The sequence below is a fragment of the Electrona antarctica genome, assembly GCF_951216825.1.
Source record: "Electrona antarctica genome assembly, chromosome: 24".
In the NCBI taxonomy this organism is placed as follows: Eukaryota; Metazoa; Chordata; class Actinopteri; order Myctophiformes; family Myctophidae; genus Electrona; species Electrona antarctica.
Window position 1 is genome coordinate 1,951,154 of NC_136803.1, and position 18,983 is coordinate 1,970,136.

The 18,983-nt window shown below is 42.8% G+C and overlaps 1 protein-coding gene across 1 annotated transcript in view; it reads left to right on the plus strand.

Annotated features, from left to right (window-relative positions):
- Window positions 1–18,983, plus strand: part of LOC306917104 (N-chimaerin-like) — a 55,446-nt gene that overhangs the window by 3,473 nt on the left and 32,990 nt on the right. The window contains exons 3-8 of the mRNA XM_079495234.1: window positions 1,066–1,104; window positions 1,319–1,374; window positions 10,568–10,599; window positions 11,545–11,658; window positions 15,177–15,303; window positions 15,967–16,128. Coding sequence (XP_079351360.1) covers window positions 1,066–1,104; window positions 1,319–1,374; window positions 10,568–10,599; window positions 11,545–11,658; window positions 15,177–15,303; window positions 15,967–16,128 — 530 coding nt within the window. The remainder of the gene's footprint in view (window positions 1–1,065; window positions 1,105–1,318; window positions 1,375–10,567; window positions 10,600–11,544; window positions 11,659–15,176; window positions 15,304–15,966; window positions 16,129–18,983) is intronic.

Genomic DNA, 18,983 nt, shown 5'->3' on the forward strand with positions numbered 1-18,983 from the left:
TACACATGTCTTATAATATGAAATGAAATTGCCTGTACATGACTTTATAATGGCAATAAACAAGTAAAAAAAAAAAGAATCATAAGTAAGCTAAGAACCTAACATCCGTCTAACAATACAGTATCTGTACAGTGAAACTATAAGTATACACTATAGAGTGCTATGTCTACATACAATCTAAATTACATTAAGTTGTATGGTCCGATCAGACTTTGAAGATATGGGGGTGCTTCCTTTGGATGCTTTTAACCCATTTTGGGCGGGAACCCCATTTTGGTGTTGCATTATGTAATGATTTAGCTATTGGAAAATAGCAGATCTACAAGCTCATAGCGCGGCACCGAGTGCCGCGCTACGAGCTTGTAGGTCTGCTATTTTTGAAGAATCGTGAAAAGTGACATGAAAGTGTTTGAGAACAACTGACATAGAAAAACATAGCTTTTTCAAGAAAACAGTCAGGATTTAGAAGACATTTGTGACTAAATTTGACTGAGGGACTGCCATTGGAGTTTTTTGAATTTTTGTTTTTTCATGTAATATGAAAGCAGGGAATCATAGCTTCAAATTGACATATTGGTTGTTCAGTTTGACCCACCAGTTTTGGAGATATGGCTTATAGAGTAATGTCTTGCAGAAAACAGCGAGTTGAGAAAACAGGCTTGAAAGGTTCACTTCTGTGGTCTCTAACATAGCTACATGTTTAAGCATTTAGTTCATATTTACATGTCGATTTCAGCTCTGACACTTATTTCAGACATGCTCTAGTATGTGAAGAGTCTGCCTATGAAAAAAAAAAAATCATTTTTTTTCTGGTGAAAAGCTGGAATTTGCGCGATGGCAGGCTCTCAGTCAAATCTGGTCACATTTGTAGAATCGGTCCCAGGTCAAAATGGGTTAAGGCCAGCACCAGAGTTCTGTACTCTTGTGTGGGCAGCAACCGGGAGCCAATGGAGGGAGGGGAGAAGGGAGGGGGAGACATGTAAGAGTTTTGGCTGGTTGAAGTTGGATAAAGTTAGATAAAAAGTGACTGTCAAGTTTCTGTCTTTTTTTCTTTCTTTTTTTTAGATCATGACGAGTACAGGCCTCCAGTATGGAAGTCCTACTGTAAGTATCAAAGGATTTATTTCTGCAATTTTACAACCGTTCACAATTATTGTTTACACTCCATTCATTGTTTCTGTAGAACTACTAACGGTAAACCATCTGGGTGAATTATTCATAATGCATAAAAGTAATCTGTTTGTGTCAATGTGTGCATTTATACAAAATATAATGTAAACAAAAATTCTAATACTATTTTCTGTGTCTCTTGCCATAGTGTATCAGCTCCAGCAGGAGGCGCCACACCCTCGCAGACTTACCTGTCTCTGTGAGGTGAGAACTGTGCAAACATTTACATTACTGTGTATACATTTACATTACATTACATTTACATTACCCACATGTTCAAACTACAGAATAATCAGATGTTTATCTTCAAATTAGCACCACAAGAAACCTTGTCATAAACTGGCCTTCACAGTTCACACCAGGATGTTATACTGCGATTAACCCATTTCGGACTGTTGGCGATTTCTTTTTTTATCTCCATTGGGCCACGGACCCCCATCTCAAAATATGTAGTACCAGGGACCCCCCAGAAGCAAATATTTTTGTTAAAAATGTTCTATATATTCAAAGATTCGCGCCACATTTTCACGTTTAAAAAAAAAAATAGCAGACCTACAAGCTCGTAGCCTGCCACTCGGTGGCGCGCTATGAGCTTGTAGATCTGCTATTTTTCAATAGCTAAAGCATAACGTAACGCTTAAAACACCAAAAAGGGGTTCCCGCCCAAAATGGGTTAAACGAATCCTGCTGCATATTGTTCGGAAAAGCACGCTTCGTTTGGCAGGTGTGAGGAAGGCTCATTCCAATTCTGGTGCAAACGCATATTCTAGTTCGCCAAAAGAAAAACAGAGACTTCGCTTCCAAGATCACCTGCCTTTTGATTCACTGCCTGGTTGACACAGCGCAGTGTGCATGCAAACTAGGGCATTCACTTCTAGTCATTTTTACTAGTTGACTAGTTGCCTAGTTTACTAGTCGACTAGTCGACTAGTTGTTAAACCACCTTTTATGTTTAAAAAAAAAAATATATATATTTGTACACACAAACTGTGTACATTGGTGACTATAACTATAATCTACCTGATATTGAGGCCTACAAAATCGGTAAAAATATATATATTTTTTTTCCTTATCAACTAGTCGACTAGTACCAGCAAGGTCGACTAGTGGATTTACTAGTCGACTAGTAAACTAGTCGACTAGTTGCTTAATGCCCTAATGCAAACGCAGCTGATTCACTGCAGGTTGACCCAGCGCAGTGTGAATGCAAACGCAGCTGATTCACTGCAGGTTGACACGGCGCAGTGTGAATGCAAACGCAGCTGATTCACTGCAGGTTGACACACAGCGCAGTGTGAATGCAAACGCAGCTGATTCACTGCAGGTTGACACGGCGCAGTGTGAATGCAAACGCAGCTGATTCACTGCAGGTTGACACGGCGCAGTGTGAATGCAAACGCAGCTGATTCACTGCAGGTTGCCACGGCGCAGTGTGAATGCAAACGCAGCTGATTCACTGCAGGTTGCCACGGCGCAGTGTGAATGCAAACGCAGCTGATTCACTGCAGGTTGACACACAGCGCAGTGTGAATGCAAACGCAGCTGAGTCACTGCAGGTTGACACACAGCGCAGTGTGAATGCAAACGCAGCTGATTCACTGCAGGTTGACACGGCGCAGTGTGAATGCAAACGCAGCTGAGTCACTGCAGGTTGCCACAGCGCAGTGTGAATGCAAACGCAGCTGATTCACTGCAGGTTGACACACAGCGCAGTGTGAATGCAAACGCAGCTGATTGATTCACTGCAGGTTGACACGGCGCAGTGTGAATGCAAACGCAGCTGATTGATTCACTGCAGGTTGCCACGGCGCAGTGTGAATGCAAAACGCAGCAAATTAAAAATGCAAGAATGACGCGACCTCATCGGGGTGCATACTTAGTTTAGACTAGTCATTGGTTAGACATGGGTTAAGGTTAGGTTTAGGTGTCCTGCCCCGTGGGAGGTTAGGGTTAGGGTGAGGGTTTGAGATAGGTTGTAGTTGTAGGACTAATGACTGGTCTAACCAATGACTAGTCTAAACCAAAAACTGTCTAAACTAAGTACTGCACCAACCTCATCCATCCCCCAATCGCATGGAGTCTACCGAAGTACAGGTCTGAATGCGACATCAGTCGCGGGTGCAGTACTTAGTTTAGACAGTTTTTGGTTTAGACTAGTCATTGGTTAGACCAGTCATTAGTCCTACAACTACAACCTATCTCAAACCCTCACCCTAAACCTAACCTCCCACGGGGGCAGCACACCTAAACCTAACCTTAACCCATGTCTAACCAATGACTAGTCTAAACTAAGTATGTACCCCCATCAGTCGCAGCTGGTGAACTGGTGAACCTATTGGTCCTGCTAGCCACTTTGACAGAGGGCCAGCCATTGTTTAATTAGCCTATTCAAAGCCTATTGTTTGGTTATTTTGGGAAATCGGTGTGATTGAACGGTCTAGTATTGCAATGGGGCAGCCAGACACAAACATGTATGCAAAGCTTTGTCACAATTTTGGGGAAATTATGTCATACTAGAGCGGTGCCCGTTGGACACTGGCCTACTTGGAACGATGCAAGTTGGAAATGCATGGCCCACCCAGTAATGTCTGTGTCCCTTTCATGCCTATATGGAGTTATTTGTCAAGCATGCCCAAATATGGAGTCTATATTGTCATTGTGATGTCAGAACAGGCCAGCTCCATATATGGAGATCTAGGGGTCATCACTGATCAGGTTTGATCAATAAGCCTATCTCACAGAATTTCCCCGCCCCCCTAAATACGCCCCCTTTCGGGGTTAGTGGTGATAGCGTGACGTCACTCCATAGACGCTCCATGTTAATGGTTAATGTGGTTAAACGCTAACGTGACATGGATGCGTTCCAGGTCTCAATGGATTAACAGAGGTAATTTAAGAAGTCTACAACTTTTGTTTTCTCAAGGTAAGGTTTGTTCTATCTGCTCGACCTGATTTACCATCTTGTTTGCTTCATAATAATATTGGTCTGTCACATTTTTACATTAGAAAATGTACTTAGATTCTCCAGAGAAAAAAACGTGTAAATGCCCATGTTAAAGACACCACTATTTACCGGAAGTGGGCGTGAAAACGGGCTGTGAGATAGGCCTATAGGCTAATTAAGTCGGTGCGGCGAACGGTTCTCCAGTTATGTGGATTACAGACGTTCACACAGAGACTTGGTGCATTTATAGTTGGATAATGCTCAATAGTAAGGGCATTTTATCAGGTATTTGACAAATCTGGGAACTAAATCGTTACCAAGAAATTTCTTCACCAATGTGTTTCTAAAGGTGTCTAATAACATGTACTAAAAGTTTGAAATTCAACTCCCGTGGGAAATTGAGTTATTAGCATAATATGCATAATATGCCCATAACATCCTATATAAGGCAAAAAAGTCCAAATTTCATCATTCTTTTAGTAGCATGTGACATATGAAACTAGGGTGATTGCATGATTCTGAATCCATTCCAAGCATTAGTTTTGCACAAAAAACACTCCTTGGGCTAAATTAGGCCATATCCACTTGACCAAATGTGCTGACATCATCACGTTTGTGTGGCCGTTTTCCTCCCAAGGAGTGTTTTTTGTGCAAAACTAATGCTTGGAATGGATTCAGAATCATGCAAACACCCTAGTTTCATATGTCACATGTTACTTAAAGAATGATGAAATTTGGACTTTTTTGCCTTATATAGGATGTTATGGGCATATTATGCATATTATGCTAATAACTCAATTTCCCACGGGAGTTGAATTTCAAACTTTTAGTACATGTTATTAGACACCTTTAGAAACACATTGGTGAAGAAATTTCTTGGTAACGATTTAGTTCCCAGATTTGCATAGATTTCTCTTACTACAACGATGGCTGCTCTTAGATGCTCTGCCCACTCAAAATGTCCTTCAGTTACGTTTTATTAATTATAAGGAACAGTCGAGGACAAAATGGAATAGAACAAAATATAAACTTTTTTTTTGTTCCCGGCTATTTGAAAATAGCCTAAATCTACAAAGTCACAATGCATCCTGTCGCAGCAGACTGTGAGCTTGTAGATCTCTTATAGTAGCGAGCTTGTAGATCTCTTATAGTAGCGAGCTTGTAGATCTCTTATAGTAGCGAGCTTGTAGATCTCTTATAGTAGCGAGCTTGTAGATCTCTTATAGTAGCGAGCTTGTAGATCTCTTATAGTAGCGAGCTTGTAGATCTCTTATAGTAGCGAGCTTGTATATCCCTGTTTCAAACTCTTGTCAAATGGTGGTCCGCAGCCAAATGCACTATCAATTTGGGGGTCCTTGACATGAAAATGTAAATGACAAATGTGACCAGGTCTAGCAAAATGGTCCTCATCTCGCCTATAATGAAAAGGCAGAAAATCTAAAATAAACTTGATTTTTCTTTTTTTTTTTCTTTTTTTTTCTTTTCATATTAACACAGCTTGAATGTTGAAGAAGGTTTTCATTCCAACAGATTATTGATTTGGGCAAATTAAATGTATACATTTATAAGTCAAAGTAGGCTAGCCAGCTCTAGGTGTTGAAATGTTGTGAACATTCAAAGGGGATTTTCTCAGCTTTGGGTAAAACGGCACAATCATTTTAACATGGTCATATCTCCTTCAAATATTTTCCAATTTCATTGAATGATACATCATATGAAAGCTTACATTCTGTACTTTAACCCATTCAGACCTGACGTCGAAATTAAAAAAAAAAAAGTTTTCTAAATCATGACAATTTTCGGAAAGATTTGAGGCACATTTTAACGATTTTTCAAAAATAGCAGACCTACAAGTTCATAGCGCGCCACCGAGTGGCGCGCTATGAGCTTGTAGATCTGCTATTTTTCAATAGCTAAATTATAACAATGCTTAAAACACCAAAACGGGTTCCCGCCCCAAAATGGGTTAATGGTTAATGTGGTTAAACGCTAACGTGACATGGATGCGTTCCAGGTCTCAATGGATTAATAATCTGTAAAAAACTGAAATTACTCTGGTCGAGATGAGGGCCTAATTGCCAGACCCGGTCACAAATGTTCCACAGTTCTATGCTCCTAACCTTTCTTTGTAGTAAATTTACATCAGAAGAACAGGTCCAGTAAACAAAAATGAGTATGATTTTACCTGGAAAGGCTGGAATGTTTCGAAAAGTTTGTGGGTGGGTTGTATCGAAAAGAAATACTGGCTGTATTGATTATCCAACATTATTGAGCACATATAGCCCTTAGTGTATGTGAGCTGTGCGTGTATATGTCGACTCTGTGCTTTTAGCTGCGCTGCGCTGGTATTTTTCTGTTCCCATGTCCCACAAATCCCATGTCCTCAGAGACCCAGGGAAGACGGCCGGCTGTCCTTTATGTCTGACACAGCAAGGAGGACGTGACTTTACACCTTGGTTCAAATAACATCACCGGTTCACTAATTAACCCATTTTGGGCGGGAACCCCTTTTGGTGTTTAAAACATTATGTTATACTTTAGCTATTGAAAAATAGCAGATCTACAAGCTCATAGCGCGCAACCGAGTGGCGCGCTAGCTTGTAGGTCTGCTATTTTTGAAAAATCGTGAAAATGTGGCACAAACTTTGAATATATATATATATATATATATATATTTCAGAGCGAACATTTTTAACTAAAATATTTGCTTCTGGGGGGTCCCTGGAACTACATATTTTGAGATGGGGGTCCGTGGCCCAATGGAGATAATTCTGGGGGTCCTTGACATGAAAAAGGTTGAGCACCACTGACATAGAAACATGGGTTAATACCGGTAGTTATTTGTAGTTCTGAAGACGAGTGTTTTCCTGTGTGAACACAGGAAAGATGGGATTGAGAAGAGCATTGAACGCCAACAAAGGCTACGAACTATAGTCTCGAACCTGAGGTAGAAGGAACATGATATGCAGAGAAGAAAATGGACTATACAGTATACACATTCTTTTTAGCTTATCTCAAATGTTCAAAATTTGAACTAGTCCAAAACCCTCTCAATCTCATGAAATGCCTGGCTACACTGTGTCATCATACCCCCAACCAGATCTGGTTGGGGGTATGGAGGAAAGGCTGGAGGAAAAAAGTCTTGCATTTCTTTTTTAAACCAGACCAGACTCAAATTGGCTTTTGTAATGCCTCTAGTTAATTTATAAAAGGATTACCATGGGCACACTTCCCAGAAATTGCTCCTGCTTTGATGTGAGCAAATCAATGCAAATGTTGCTCTTAGTTTTACATTAGTTTAGTAGCAAATGTTGTTGCTCTTAGTTTTTATATTAGGTTTTTATTGGTCACGTTGTTAGATTCCGTTTCTCCTTGAGCTTCCTACTGTAGGTAGTAGGTATTGTTTTTGAAAGATATTTCTCTCATTATTATTGTCCAGTATTTATTGTTACTGGCAGATCTGTGTAAAATGTATTTGCCTCTTTTCTTGGTTGGCCAGTTCAAACTCGTAAAAGAGAGAGCGGGTAGTCTCGATGTGTCCTCTTTTTTTTTTACTGGTTAAGTAAAGGTTAAATAAAAGACAACAGCAAAAAAGCCAAAATGTGAAACTTGTGCTAAAAAAAACCCCATTTGATTCCTGACTCCTTACGAATATTTCTCTGAAAGTATAACACAGGTATAGCCATGTAATAAGACAGCCAAGTAAGAGCCCAATTCATTCAGGAAATGCAATACAAATGTTAACACTATATTTACGCAGTGCTATTTTTGTGGCTGTTTTAACACAATCCCAGCCAATGACATGGGGCGACTGTGGCTCAAGAGGTAGAGCAGGTCGTCCAATGATCCATGGGTCGGCGGTTCGAATCCCGGCTCCTCCTGTCTACATGTCGAAGTGTCCTTGGGCAATAAGACACTGAACCCCAAATTGCTCCCGATGTGCTGGTTGGTACCTTGCATGGCTTCCGCCGCAATCGGTGTATGAATGTGTGTGTGAATGGGTGAATGTAATGCACAATCTATGTAAAGCGCCTTGGATAAAGGCGCTATATAAATGCACCATTTTACATGTGGGGCACAATCATGCCACCTCAACTGGCATCTACCAGTGTGCCCACGTAAAGGACAGTGTGACAGTGTGCCAAGGTTGAGCCAATCCAAGTGGGAGTAAGTACTGGGACTGTGTTTCTGTGTCACTGTGTGTGTTCTACAATAGGTAGTGGGCACCTCTGTCCAGATGGGGGACGGGGACGGGGATGGGGGGTGTGTGTGTGTGTGTGTGGGGCACAGCTGGACTGGATGTCCATTTGACCCACTTTAAATCGGTGATCATTAACTGGAAGACTGGCTGAAGAGGCACATAGCCGTACTTTGTCCTTATGGCACTTCTGCTGTGTTTAATGAAGGAACACTGCTGTCATCGTTTCTATATCAGGAGTCAGTCCAGCTCCTTATCCAGACATCAGTCGTATCAAAACTTGACTATTGTAACTCCCTCCTTACTCCCTCCAATTGATCCAGAATGCCGCAGCTCGCTTGGTCTTCAACCCGCCAGAATTCTCTCATGTCTTCCCTCTTCTCTGCTCCCTCCAATGTCTCCCCCCTTCTCCGCTCCCTCCAATGTCTCCCCTCTTCTCCGCTCCCTCCAATGTCTCCCCTCTTCTCCGCTCCCTCCAATGTCTCCCGCCTGCTACCCGCAGTCCCACACAGAGTACCAAACTCTGTTGCTATCATGCTGGCCTTCAAAGCAACCAGAGATATGGCTGCACCCCCATATCTTGCAAGTCTGATCGGACACTAAAAGCCCTCCCGTGCGGCGTGCTCGGATCAGCCAGCTCAGGGAAGGGATATTTTACGACATGGGTTAAAGTGTTATTTGTCGGTGTCAGGTGTAAATGTGGTTATTGTTTAAGTTTGTCTACACAGCTGTGGTTTGGAAACTTAATGCCCAAGGCACACCAGAGAGCAAGTAAAAATCGCAAAGCGTGTGTGTGTGTGTGTGTGTGTGTGTGTGTGTGTGTGTGTGTGTGTGTGTGTGTGTGTGTGTGTGTGTGTGTGTGTGTGTGTGTGTGTGTGTGTGTGTGTGTGTGTGTGTGTGTGTGTGTGTGTGTGTGTGTGTGTGTGTGTGTGTGTGTGTGTGTGGGGGATTAAAGCCTATATTAGCCCTCATGCTATCGCTCCATAAAATTACAAATTTGTATTTTAATTTACTAATGCCAAATACAAAGTTAGGTTATACACTGTAACTTTCTTCTGTATAGAGGGTATGCGCATGCTTAAAGTGAATGGCACATCGAGTGGCAAAGCAACATGCAAAGTGAGTTTAACATTGTTTAATGCAATCAGATAGGACTTTTCTGTTTGGATGCATGGGTTGTCAAGGCCAGAAAGTATTTTTTTGCCACTCTGTAGGCATTCCTGCCTAACTTCCGGGTTTGATGATGATGTCACGCGTGTTTTTGCCATTTCAACGCTCTTTCTCAGACTTTTCATCAAGGGTAACCTGAACACAGCAGCAGTGTGAAAAGCTAAACAGAGTTAATTGTTTCTATATCCACATTTTCACTTGCAAGCTTTCATTTACCCCTTGCAGCCTCTCCGACGCACGCACGCACGCACGCACACAATGCAGCCAAATTAATATTCACTTCACTTTGTCGGGGCTTAGCTGATGTATTGGCCAGGCAGCAGTTTTGTTTAGAACAGCATAATATTGAGTGGGTTTATAATCCAACATTCTACACACACTCTGTTCCTCCAGGAATGTGGTTTTATAATTGACACAAAGTCTAATCCTCAATGTTTGTGGGGTTTTGTTTTCCCACCGGATGGATGTGGACAGTCCAGGAGTAGAGCATGGATCATTCTGGCTAGCCTTGGCATTTCTTCACATTTGATGTCGGTCAGACTATGGGTCAAAATGTGCAAAGTCAAAATTTGCACAGCTTCATTCATTCATTCATTCATTCATGCTGCCTACTTCTCACCGTGCCTACTACCTGTGGTATGGTATTGTAATGACCTGTGTATGACAATGAGGTTATATCTTCCCTTCTCTGGAGTCCTGCCTCAAAGCAGACCAGAGGTAGAAAACTGTCGTTCCATGATGTCATCGCTAGGGACACAGGCATCAGTAAGCAGGAACTGGGGATGGCAATGAAGGACCGGGAAGTCTGGCGTGATATTGTGAAATCCACGATCTCGACCGCGGTTGAAAAATGATGATGTGTCGTGTATAGATTCAATACTTTTATTGCCATCTCAACAGAGTTGATTGGAATTTGTTTCAGTGCTCTATACTACAGACTACTGTATGTGAACAACATAACTGGCTGTGAATGATCATGAAAACGAAAGTCAAAAGAAGTCTAGTCATAGTATTTATAAAAGGTTTGGGGAGATTCACTGGCCTTCATTCTTGTCTCACATGCCGTTTTTATTTTATTTCCCTAGGTGGACAACCGACCCAAATACTACGGACGCGAGTAAGTCATCCTTTTATTAATAACAGGAGTTCACTAATTTAGCATTTCAAGACGAAAGTTGACAAGCTTCAAGGTGTTTCAGTGTCACATGCGCAGGCAGTCACATGTACTTCAATGTTCCTTGCCAGTGTGGCTAAGAATACAATTGAAATAAGTCGATTTAACCCATTTTGGGCGAGAGCTCCATTTGGTGTTAGCATTATGTTATGCTTTAGCTATTGAAAAATAGCAGATCTACAAGCTCATAGCGCGCCACCGAGTGGCGCGCTACGAGCTTGTAGGTCTGCTATTTTTGAAAAATCAAAGAACGACTGACATAGAAACATAGCTTTTTCAGAAAACTGTCAGGATGTAGAAAACATTTTTAGAATCTGATCTCAGGTCAAAATCGGTTAAATACAAATAGTCCGAATAAACTAATAATAACACAAAGTTTGTTGCTGCGTAAAGGAAACCATGTGTGTTCTTTGCCAGTGGTGGCAAAGTACATTTACTTAAGTACTGTACTTTAGTACAATTTTGAGATACTTTTACTTACTGGAGTATTTCAAATTTGCAGTACTTTTACTTCTACTCTACTACTACTACATTTCAGAGGCAAATATTGTTCTTTTACTCCACTACAATTATTTGAAAACTTTAGTTACTTTGTAGATTTTGATTATTATTACTAAACCTACATTAACCACTTCAGCCCTACATACATTTCGACCATTTGAAAATAGCTTGTAGATCGGCTATTTTCAAAAGATTTTTAGACATTTGAATTTCTTTTAATGGGACATTCTGCATAAATATGAGTACTTTTGCCTTGATGCCAATACTTTTGTACTTTTACTCAAGTTAATTTGGAATTCCAGACTTACTACAAAGTATTTCTATGTTGCAGTATTGAAAAAACATTTGAGTGTTTTTTTTTCTGTTTTTCTTTTGTTTTTGGTCCAGGTACCATGGGATGATCTCCAGGGAGGAGGCCGACCAGCTGCTCAGCCAGGCCGAGGGCAGCTACCTTATCAGGGAGAGTCAGAGACAGCCTGGCACCTACACCCTGGCCCTCCGGTATGCACCGTCACACACAGCCACACACCACCGCCATGCACGCACCGCCACACACAGCCACACACCACCACCGTGCACGCACCGCCACACACAGCCACACACCACCGCCATGCACGCACCGCCACACACAGCCACACACCACCACCGTGCACGCACCGCCACACACAGCCACACACCACCGCCATGCACGCACCGCCACACACAGCCACACACCACCACCATGTAGGCACCTCCACACACAGCCACACACCACCGCCATGCACGCACCTCCACACACCGCCACACACCACCGCCATGCACGCACACACGACGTTCACACGTATGTGTGTGTGACAGCGATATGTGTTGCAGTTCACACCAGGGCAATAGAGAGAGGAGAAGAAGAGAGAGAGGGTGACAACTGACAAGACACGTGGAAGGGGTGGAAAAAGGAAAACATATGACATGCAAGGTGGCTCGTGGCCACCTTGGAACGTGGCACTGTTCCCAAACTTGGTGAACAGTGACGATTAACACAACGGATGCGCCACCGTCTAGCACAACATTTTGTGCTAGACGAACACCACAAAAAGTACAACACATGCTACGCTAGGGTGCCAGCGTTCCGGGCACCCAGGGTGCCCGGACCGCTGGCACCCTGGGTGCCCGGACCGCCTTGTATTGTATCAGTCAGTAGAACAGAGCCTTGATAAAGTTTCCAACTGCTCCCATTTTGGCGTCCCCTCCTTCTCTCTCGTTCACTCTCTTTCACACTCCCTCTCTCTCTCTCCCTCCCCCCCCCCCCCCCCCTCCCCCCTACACACACTGTCCCATAATTGCTTTCCATAAATATCTATCCGCAAACTCATGGCCCACTCTGGGTTGGCAGAAAAGGAAAGGTTGGGTTTTGGGTTAATACATTTTCTTTCTTTCCTGGTGGTTTTATTAGTAATCCGCTGTGGAGCCAGGAATAATTAGGGTCAGTTCAGAGTGGTTTTGTATAGTTCATAGTTTGTGCTATTTTAAATAGTTTGCACTATTAAACCACACGTGAACCACATGTCAGCTGGATGTAACTCAAATGAAAAGTGGCAGTGTTGGAATGACGGTGATGACAGTACAGTGGAGTACAGTACAGTGTTGGAATGACGGTGATGACAGTACAGTGGAGTACAGTACAGTGTTGGAATGACGGTGATGACAGTACAGTACAGTGTTGGAATGACGGTGATGACAGTACAGTACAGTGTTGGAATGACGGTGATGACAGTACAGTGGAGTACAGTACAGTGTTGGAATGACGGTGGTGACAGTACAGTGCTCTTGTACAGTAGTCGGAGCAGTCATCATGACACCAAAATGATGATGTTAATTTAAAAATCAGAAATCTAATTATATAAATAGTGTAATTTGCTTCTAAATCCCGTCTTCTAAACAGACGGGAAAGTTATTTCACAACAGTTTGTTAAATATAGTCATCTATATGACAATACAAATAAGAAATATCAATACTGTACAGTCTTTTTTTTTTTTTTTTACAAATTTTATTCAAAGAGTATGACATCATGTCAGAAAGAAAATACAACTCTTTGTTTTTATATTTTCTCCCACAACTCCTTTCCCAATCCTCCCCACCCACCCACCATCTTTCCCCACGAGGCCAGACATACAAACAACATAAATTATATACAGGTATAAAACCAATAAGTTGAGTACATAACTAAGATACACACAACATATATACAGGTATAAAACCAATAGGTTGAGTACATAACTAAGATACAAAGAAAGGGATCACATGGAATACTGTACAGTCTTAAAGTGAAAAGGGCCAATAGAACAAATAATTTAGTCTGACCATTTACAAATGGCTTCGCGGCGCGCCGGACGCAGCGGCCGTACGGGAGATGTCCCTTATTTGAACATCTAGGAGTTGGCGACCCTAGGCGACCCTCACTTCTTTAACCCATTTTGGCCTGACGTCGAATTTTAAAAAAATGCCTTCAAAATCCTGACAGTTTTCTGAAAAACCTTATGTTTCTGTATCAGTGGTGCTCAATATTTCATGTCAAGAACCCCAAAAACTATATGTAATAATGCCTCTGCCCCCCCCCATCTGAAAATATGTTGTTCTAGGGAAGATTTGAGTTAAAATGTTCACTCTGTAATGTATATATTAGAGCTGGGACTCGATTAAAAAAATTAATCTAATTAATCAGAGGCTTTGTAGTTAATTAATCTCGATTAATCGCATTTTAATCGCATATCAATATTCAACCCGAGAACAGTGAGAAACCTTTTTTTTAAATGTTTTTTGGTATTCCAGTGAATAGTGACTACGGGATTCCACTCATTTTCAACATTTTACTGTCATTAATATACCTTAGAGTTGTTGTGGATATAATAAAGTCCCCCCCATTCTGTGTTGCCTAGAACTGGAGGTCTGAAAAAAATCAGTAACATTATGAAGTACATCTCAGTGACATCACAAAAATGTACTTCATAATGTTACTGTTTTTTTCAGACCTCCAGTTCTATAGGCAACACATAATGGGGGGACTTTATTATTTCCAGTGCACACAAGTCCATAGAAAAATGTTGAAAATGAGTGGTATTCCCCTTTAAACAATACAACTTTTTTATCCCAACAGATAAACAAGAGCAGCAAGTGCCTATATAGTGTCTTCAGTGTGTATATGAATACTCAAATGTGCTTTACATGGCGAGGCATGAGAACAACTTTATTATGGGGGTAACATTTCACATGAGGTTGGGGCTGACCCACGCTTGCTACTTCAGTATGTTTCACATCGAGGACAGCTTGACAGCTTCGTGCTGTGGTGAAATCACCGCGTCTCCGGTGGTCTGTGAGACATGTTAAACTGAAGCAGCTAGCAAGCCTAGCATAGAAGCTAACGTTGCTCATAAATGGATCCTTTCCTTCTGACATTGCACACAGCCATGCCGCTATCCACGCGTCCATCCGATAGCTTTTACATCTAAATGTCCCATCCATGGAGCAAAAGCGATATAAGCGGCTTCTTCATTCGATTCATTTGGGTTTGGGCTTTCTGACGGAGCTGTAGCCTAGTGAACAACTGCTGCTGCTGCTGCTGCTGCTGCTCGCGTGCCGCAGCCTATTCAGTACTACTAGAAACGCACCCAGTGAGAAACGTTCCGGTGGAAAAAAAAAGGTGCGATTAAATGCGTTAATTTTTTTAACGCGTTAATTTTTCTGTAGTTAATTAATCTCAATTAACGCGTTAAAGTCCCGGCCCTAGTATATATTCAAAGATTTGAGGCACATTTTCACGATTTTTCTAAAATAGCAGACCTACAAGTTCGTAGCGCGGCACTCATAGTAGCGCGCTATGAGCTTGTAGATCTGCTATTTTTCAATAGCTAAAGTATAACATAATGCTTTAAAACACCAAAAGGGGTTCCCGCCCAAAATGGGTTAAACAAACAACGTACTTTACAGGTGATGAAAAGGTTGTCTTCTCATCCGTCCATCCTCTCTTCTTCTTCTCCACCTCTAGCTTCGGTAACCAAACCAGAAACTTTCGCCTGTACCACGACGGGAAGCACTTTGTAGGAGAGAAGAGGTTCGAGTCCATCCACGACCTGGTGACCGATGGACTCATCACTCTGTACATCGAGACCAAGGTACGTAGTCCACTAGTCCATCCATGACCTGGTCACAGATGGCCTCATCACCCTGTACATTGAGACCAAGGTACGTAGTCCATCCACCACCTGGTCACAGATGGCCTCATCACTCTGTACATCGAGACCAAGGTACGTAGTCCATCCACCACCTGGTCACATATGGCCTCATCACTCTGTACATCGAGACCAAGGTACGTAGTCCATCCACCACCTGGTCACAGATGGACTCATCACTCTGTACATCGAGACCAAGGTACGTAGTCCATCCACCACCTGGTCACAGATGGACTCATCACTCTGTACATCGAGACCAAGGTACGTAGTCCATCCACCACCTGGTCACAGATGGACTCATCACTCTGTACATCGAGACCAAGGTACGTAGTCCATCCACCACCTGGTCACAGATGGCCTCATCACTCTGTACATCGAGACCAAGGTACGTAGTCCATCCACCACCTGGTCACAGATGGACTCATCACTCTGTACATCGAGACCAAGGTACGTAGTCCATCCACCACCTGGTCACAGATGGACTGATCACTCTGTACATCGAGACCAAGGTACATAAAAAATAAAAAAAATCGCTAAGTTAATAAATATCCTAACCTTATTTTGGACGTGTGTGTGTGTGTGTGCTCCCTCCCTGTCATGCGTCAGGCTGCGGAGTACATCGCCAAAATGACCATCAACCCCATCTACGAGCACGTGGGCTACACCACGCTCAACCAGGAGCCCACCCTGAAGAAGCACGTGGCTCACAGACCTGACGCCGTCGACGGCCCCGCCATCATAAAGGACAGCGACAGCGCGGAGGAGAGGGTAAGGATGAGCGCCCGCTCACGTCGATGTACTGTACACACACACCTGCATTTACCTGGTCTTAACCATGTTGCGGTATTATTGCCTAAGCCAGTGGGTTCTCATCGTGCTGTCCTTGAGGGTGATCCAGGGAGTCCTAAGCCAGTGGGTTCTCATCGTGCTGTCCTTGAGGGTGATCCAGGGAGTCCCCGGCTAAATTTAGCCTGGGGTTCCAGCCTGAATCGCTGCGTTTCTGTGAATTTGTTTTGTCACTGACGCTACTCCGTCTAGTAAGGGTCCTATCTCCAAGGTAGGCCGCTGGCGGGACATGTAAGACCTGATTTACACTGGCAGCCAAATCTAGCCTGAATCTAGCCTGAATCTAGCCTGAATCTAGCCTGAATCAGATCTGTGTCACTTCAAGATCGAAATCCGATTTGCTTAAATAAGTCTAAATGCAGACAGGTCACATCGAATCCGATTTTTTTTCAAATGTGACTTGAGTCACATCCAGAGGTGGCTGAGCAGATTTGTCTCAGTCTGAATGCAACGACCACATGAAGTGACCGGAGTCACATATCAAGCTGTCCAAACGTCACCCGCAGCGCGACCCGAGCGCTACTAACATGACGTCATTACAGAGCGCGAGTATTTTTATTTAAGTAAACAAACAAGAGAGAGAAAAATAAAACAAGCGAGAGCAAAATAAAACAAGCGAGAGGACAGAAAAGAGAGGAAAACAATATTGCAACACACAATTGTTTTATAGGAATAATGTCACTTCATTATAAGCACTACAGCGGAGCGGACAGACAATGAAATCTGTACCAAAGGCCTGACGTCACTCGCTCATCCCTTGGTCCAGGGTCGAAAGTTTAATTTTAAATCGTCTCATATAAGCATTGTGGTCCAAAAATAAATAAACTGTCAAAACGATATGTCGGGGAGGTGTCTCTGTATCGTTACAACAGTCAGTCACTCATATTTGATACAGTCTCTTTCTAGCGAAAATGTTAATTCGGCGGCAGTAACATTAGAGTTTTCTCTCAGTCAGTTGATTCTTTATATCCATTTGAGTCAAACCGCTGTGATCATTTGTTTATTTTTGGAACACAGTTCTTATTTGACGCGATATGAAGAAGTTATTGGAATTCCAAAGGGGGGGGGGGGTGCGGTTAAATGCAAACCGGGTAGGATGTGAAATGACAATGCGCTCCTCGATCCTGGCTGTCATGTCACTTGGGGAGGAGACATGACTGGAGGATGCCTCCGTTATTCCGTACAATATTCTAAACTTCTCTAAATGTACAGAAACAAGGCCGTTTATGAGGATATATGAGGAGAACGGCTACACGCGGTCCTATCTGCAATGTCAGATAGTTGTTGGTTAAAATAGAAAGGAGAGCTTGTAGTCCCGATGCCAAAAATACTTTTTAATGTATTGTATAATGACTCGTCGGAGGTAAATAAAATCCCTGGAACAACATATTTTCAGATTGGGGTCGGCGGCCAAATACATATAATTCTGGGGGTCCTTGACATGAAATTGTTTGAGAACCACTGACACAGAATCATAGGGTTTTCAGAAAACTGTCATGATTTAGAAGACATTTGTAGAATCGGTCTCGGTCGAAATGGGTTAAATAAGGTTGAGACTGACGGACCCAAGGTTGATTTGTGTTATCCATGGTCAGTGTTATCCATGGTCAGTGTTATCCATGGTCAGTGCACACTGGACATATTTCCACCACCACTGATGTTGAATTTGTCCATCTTGCTTTTGTGTATGCTTCATTAAGCCATTTTGGGCGGGAACCCCTTTTGGTGTTAGCATTATGTTATGCTTTAGCTATTGAAAAATAGCAGATCTACAAGCTCGTAGCGCGCCACCAGCTTGTAGATCTGCTATTTTTGAAAAATCAAAGAACGACTGACATAGAAACATAGCTTTTTCAGAAAACTGTGAGGATGTAGAAGACATTTATAGAATCGTTCCCAGGTCAAAATGGGTTAATTAACGCATGCATCGGTGGTGCCTACAGTACGCCAGTAATGCAGTCATTAGGTGTGCAGTAAGGCGCGTTTTTGCGTATAAAAGTGGTGCATGTTTTCGGCAAACTAGGCCAACAAAGGCTTCAGGTGTTGAGCAACTTGTCTTGTGTGGAACTGGATCTGAATCCCAAGCCTTGTCGGAGCATCACTGCTGAGCTCACGGGGCCTGGTGGGTAAAAAAAGGACGGTTGTAATAAATGTGCCATCGGAGAGAACAGGGCCTTGACCTGTTTTCTCTGTAGATCTGGAACTCAAGTCCCCTCGGCCGTGTCTGTGCCGTTTGTACGTTCAGAGTAAAACTCTTCATTCATTACTTCTACGTTGTGAATCTTACAAGTAAGACGCGTAAACGCGGGAAGCGAACAAAGCTGTTGTGGCAGTCTGTCACACACACGCACACACACACAGAGACCCCTGTATCGTTCCAATTTCAGTTGCCCTCTGGTGGCGGGCGGGTGGTGTTACAGCGTGACACACAGACAGTTTTGGCTAGCTTCTATAGTTAGTGCTCACTTGGTTCGCAATCAGTATGTTCCCTGCTGTAGCTAATACAGTCTCATGGTGATTTGGGGAAAAACAATAGTTATACGTACTGTATCAGTTGGTTTTAAATGATGTAAGTATGCATTATCCTTAAGCATATTACTTAAGAATATTACACAAGAGGCTGTGCTTTACCGCCATTATGCACGCCTGCGTTGCTGTAGGAGTGAGCCGATAGGAGAGTTCTGTAAGCAGCGCAGAAGTGCATTATTGACGGTAGGGCGGCTGTGGCTCAGGAGGTAGAGCAGGTCGTCCAATGATCCCTGGGTCGGCGGTTCGAA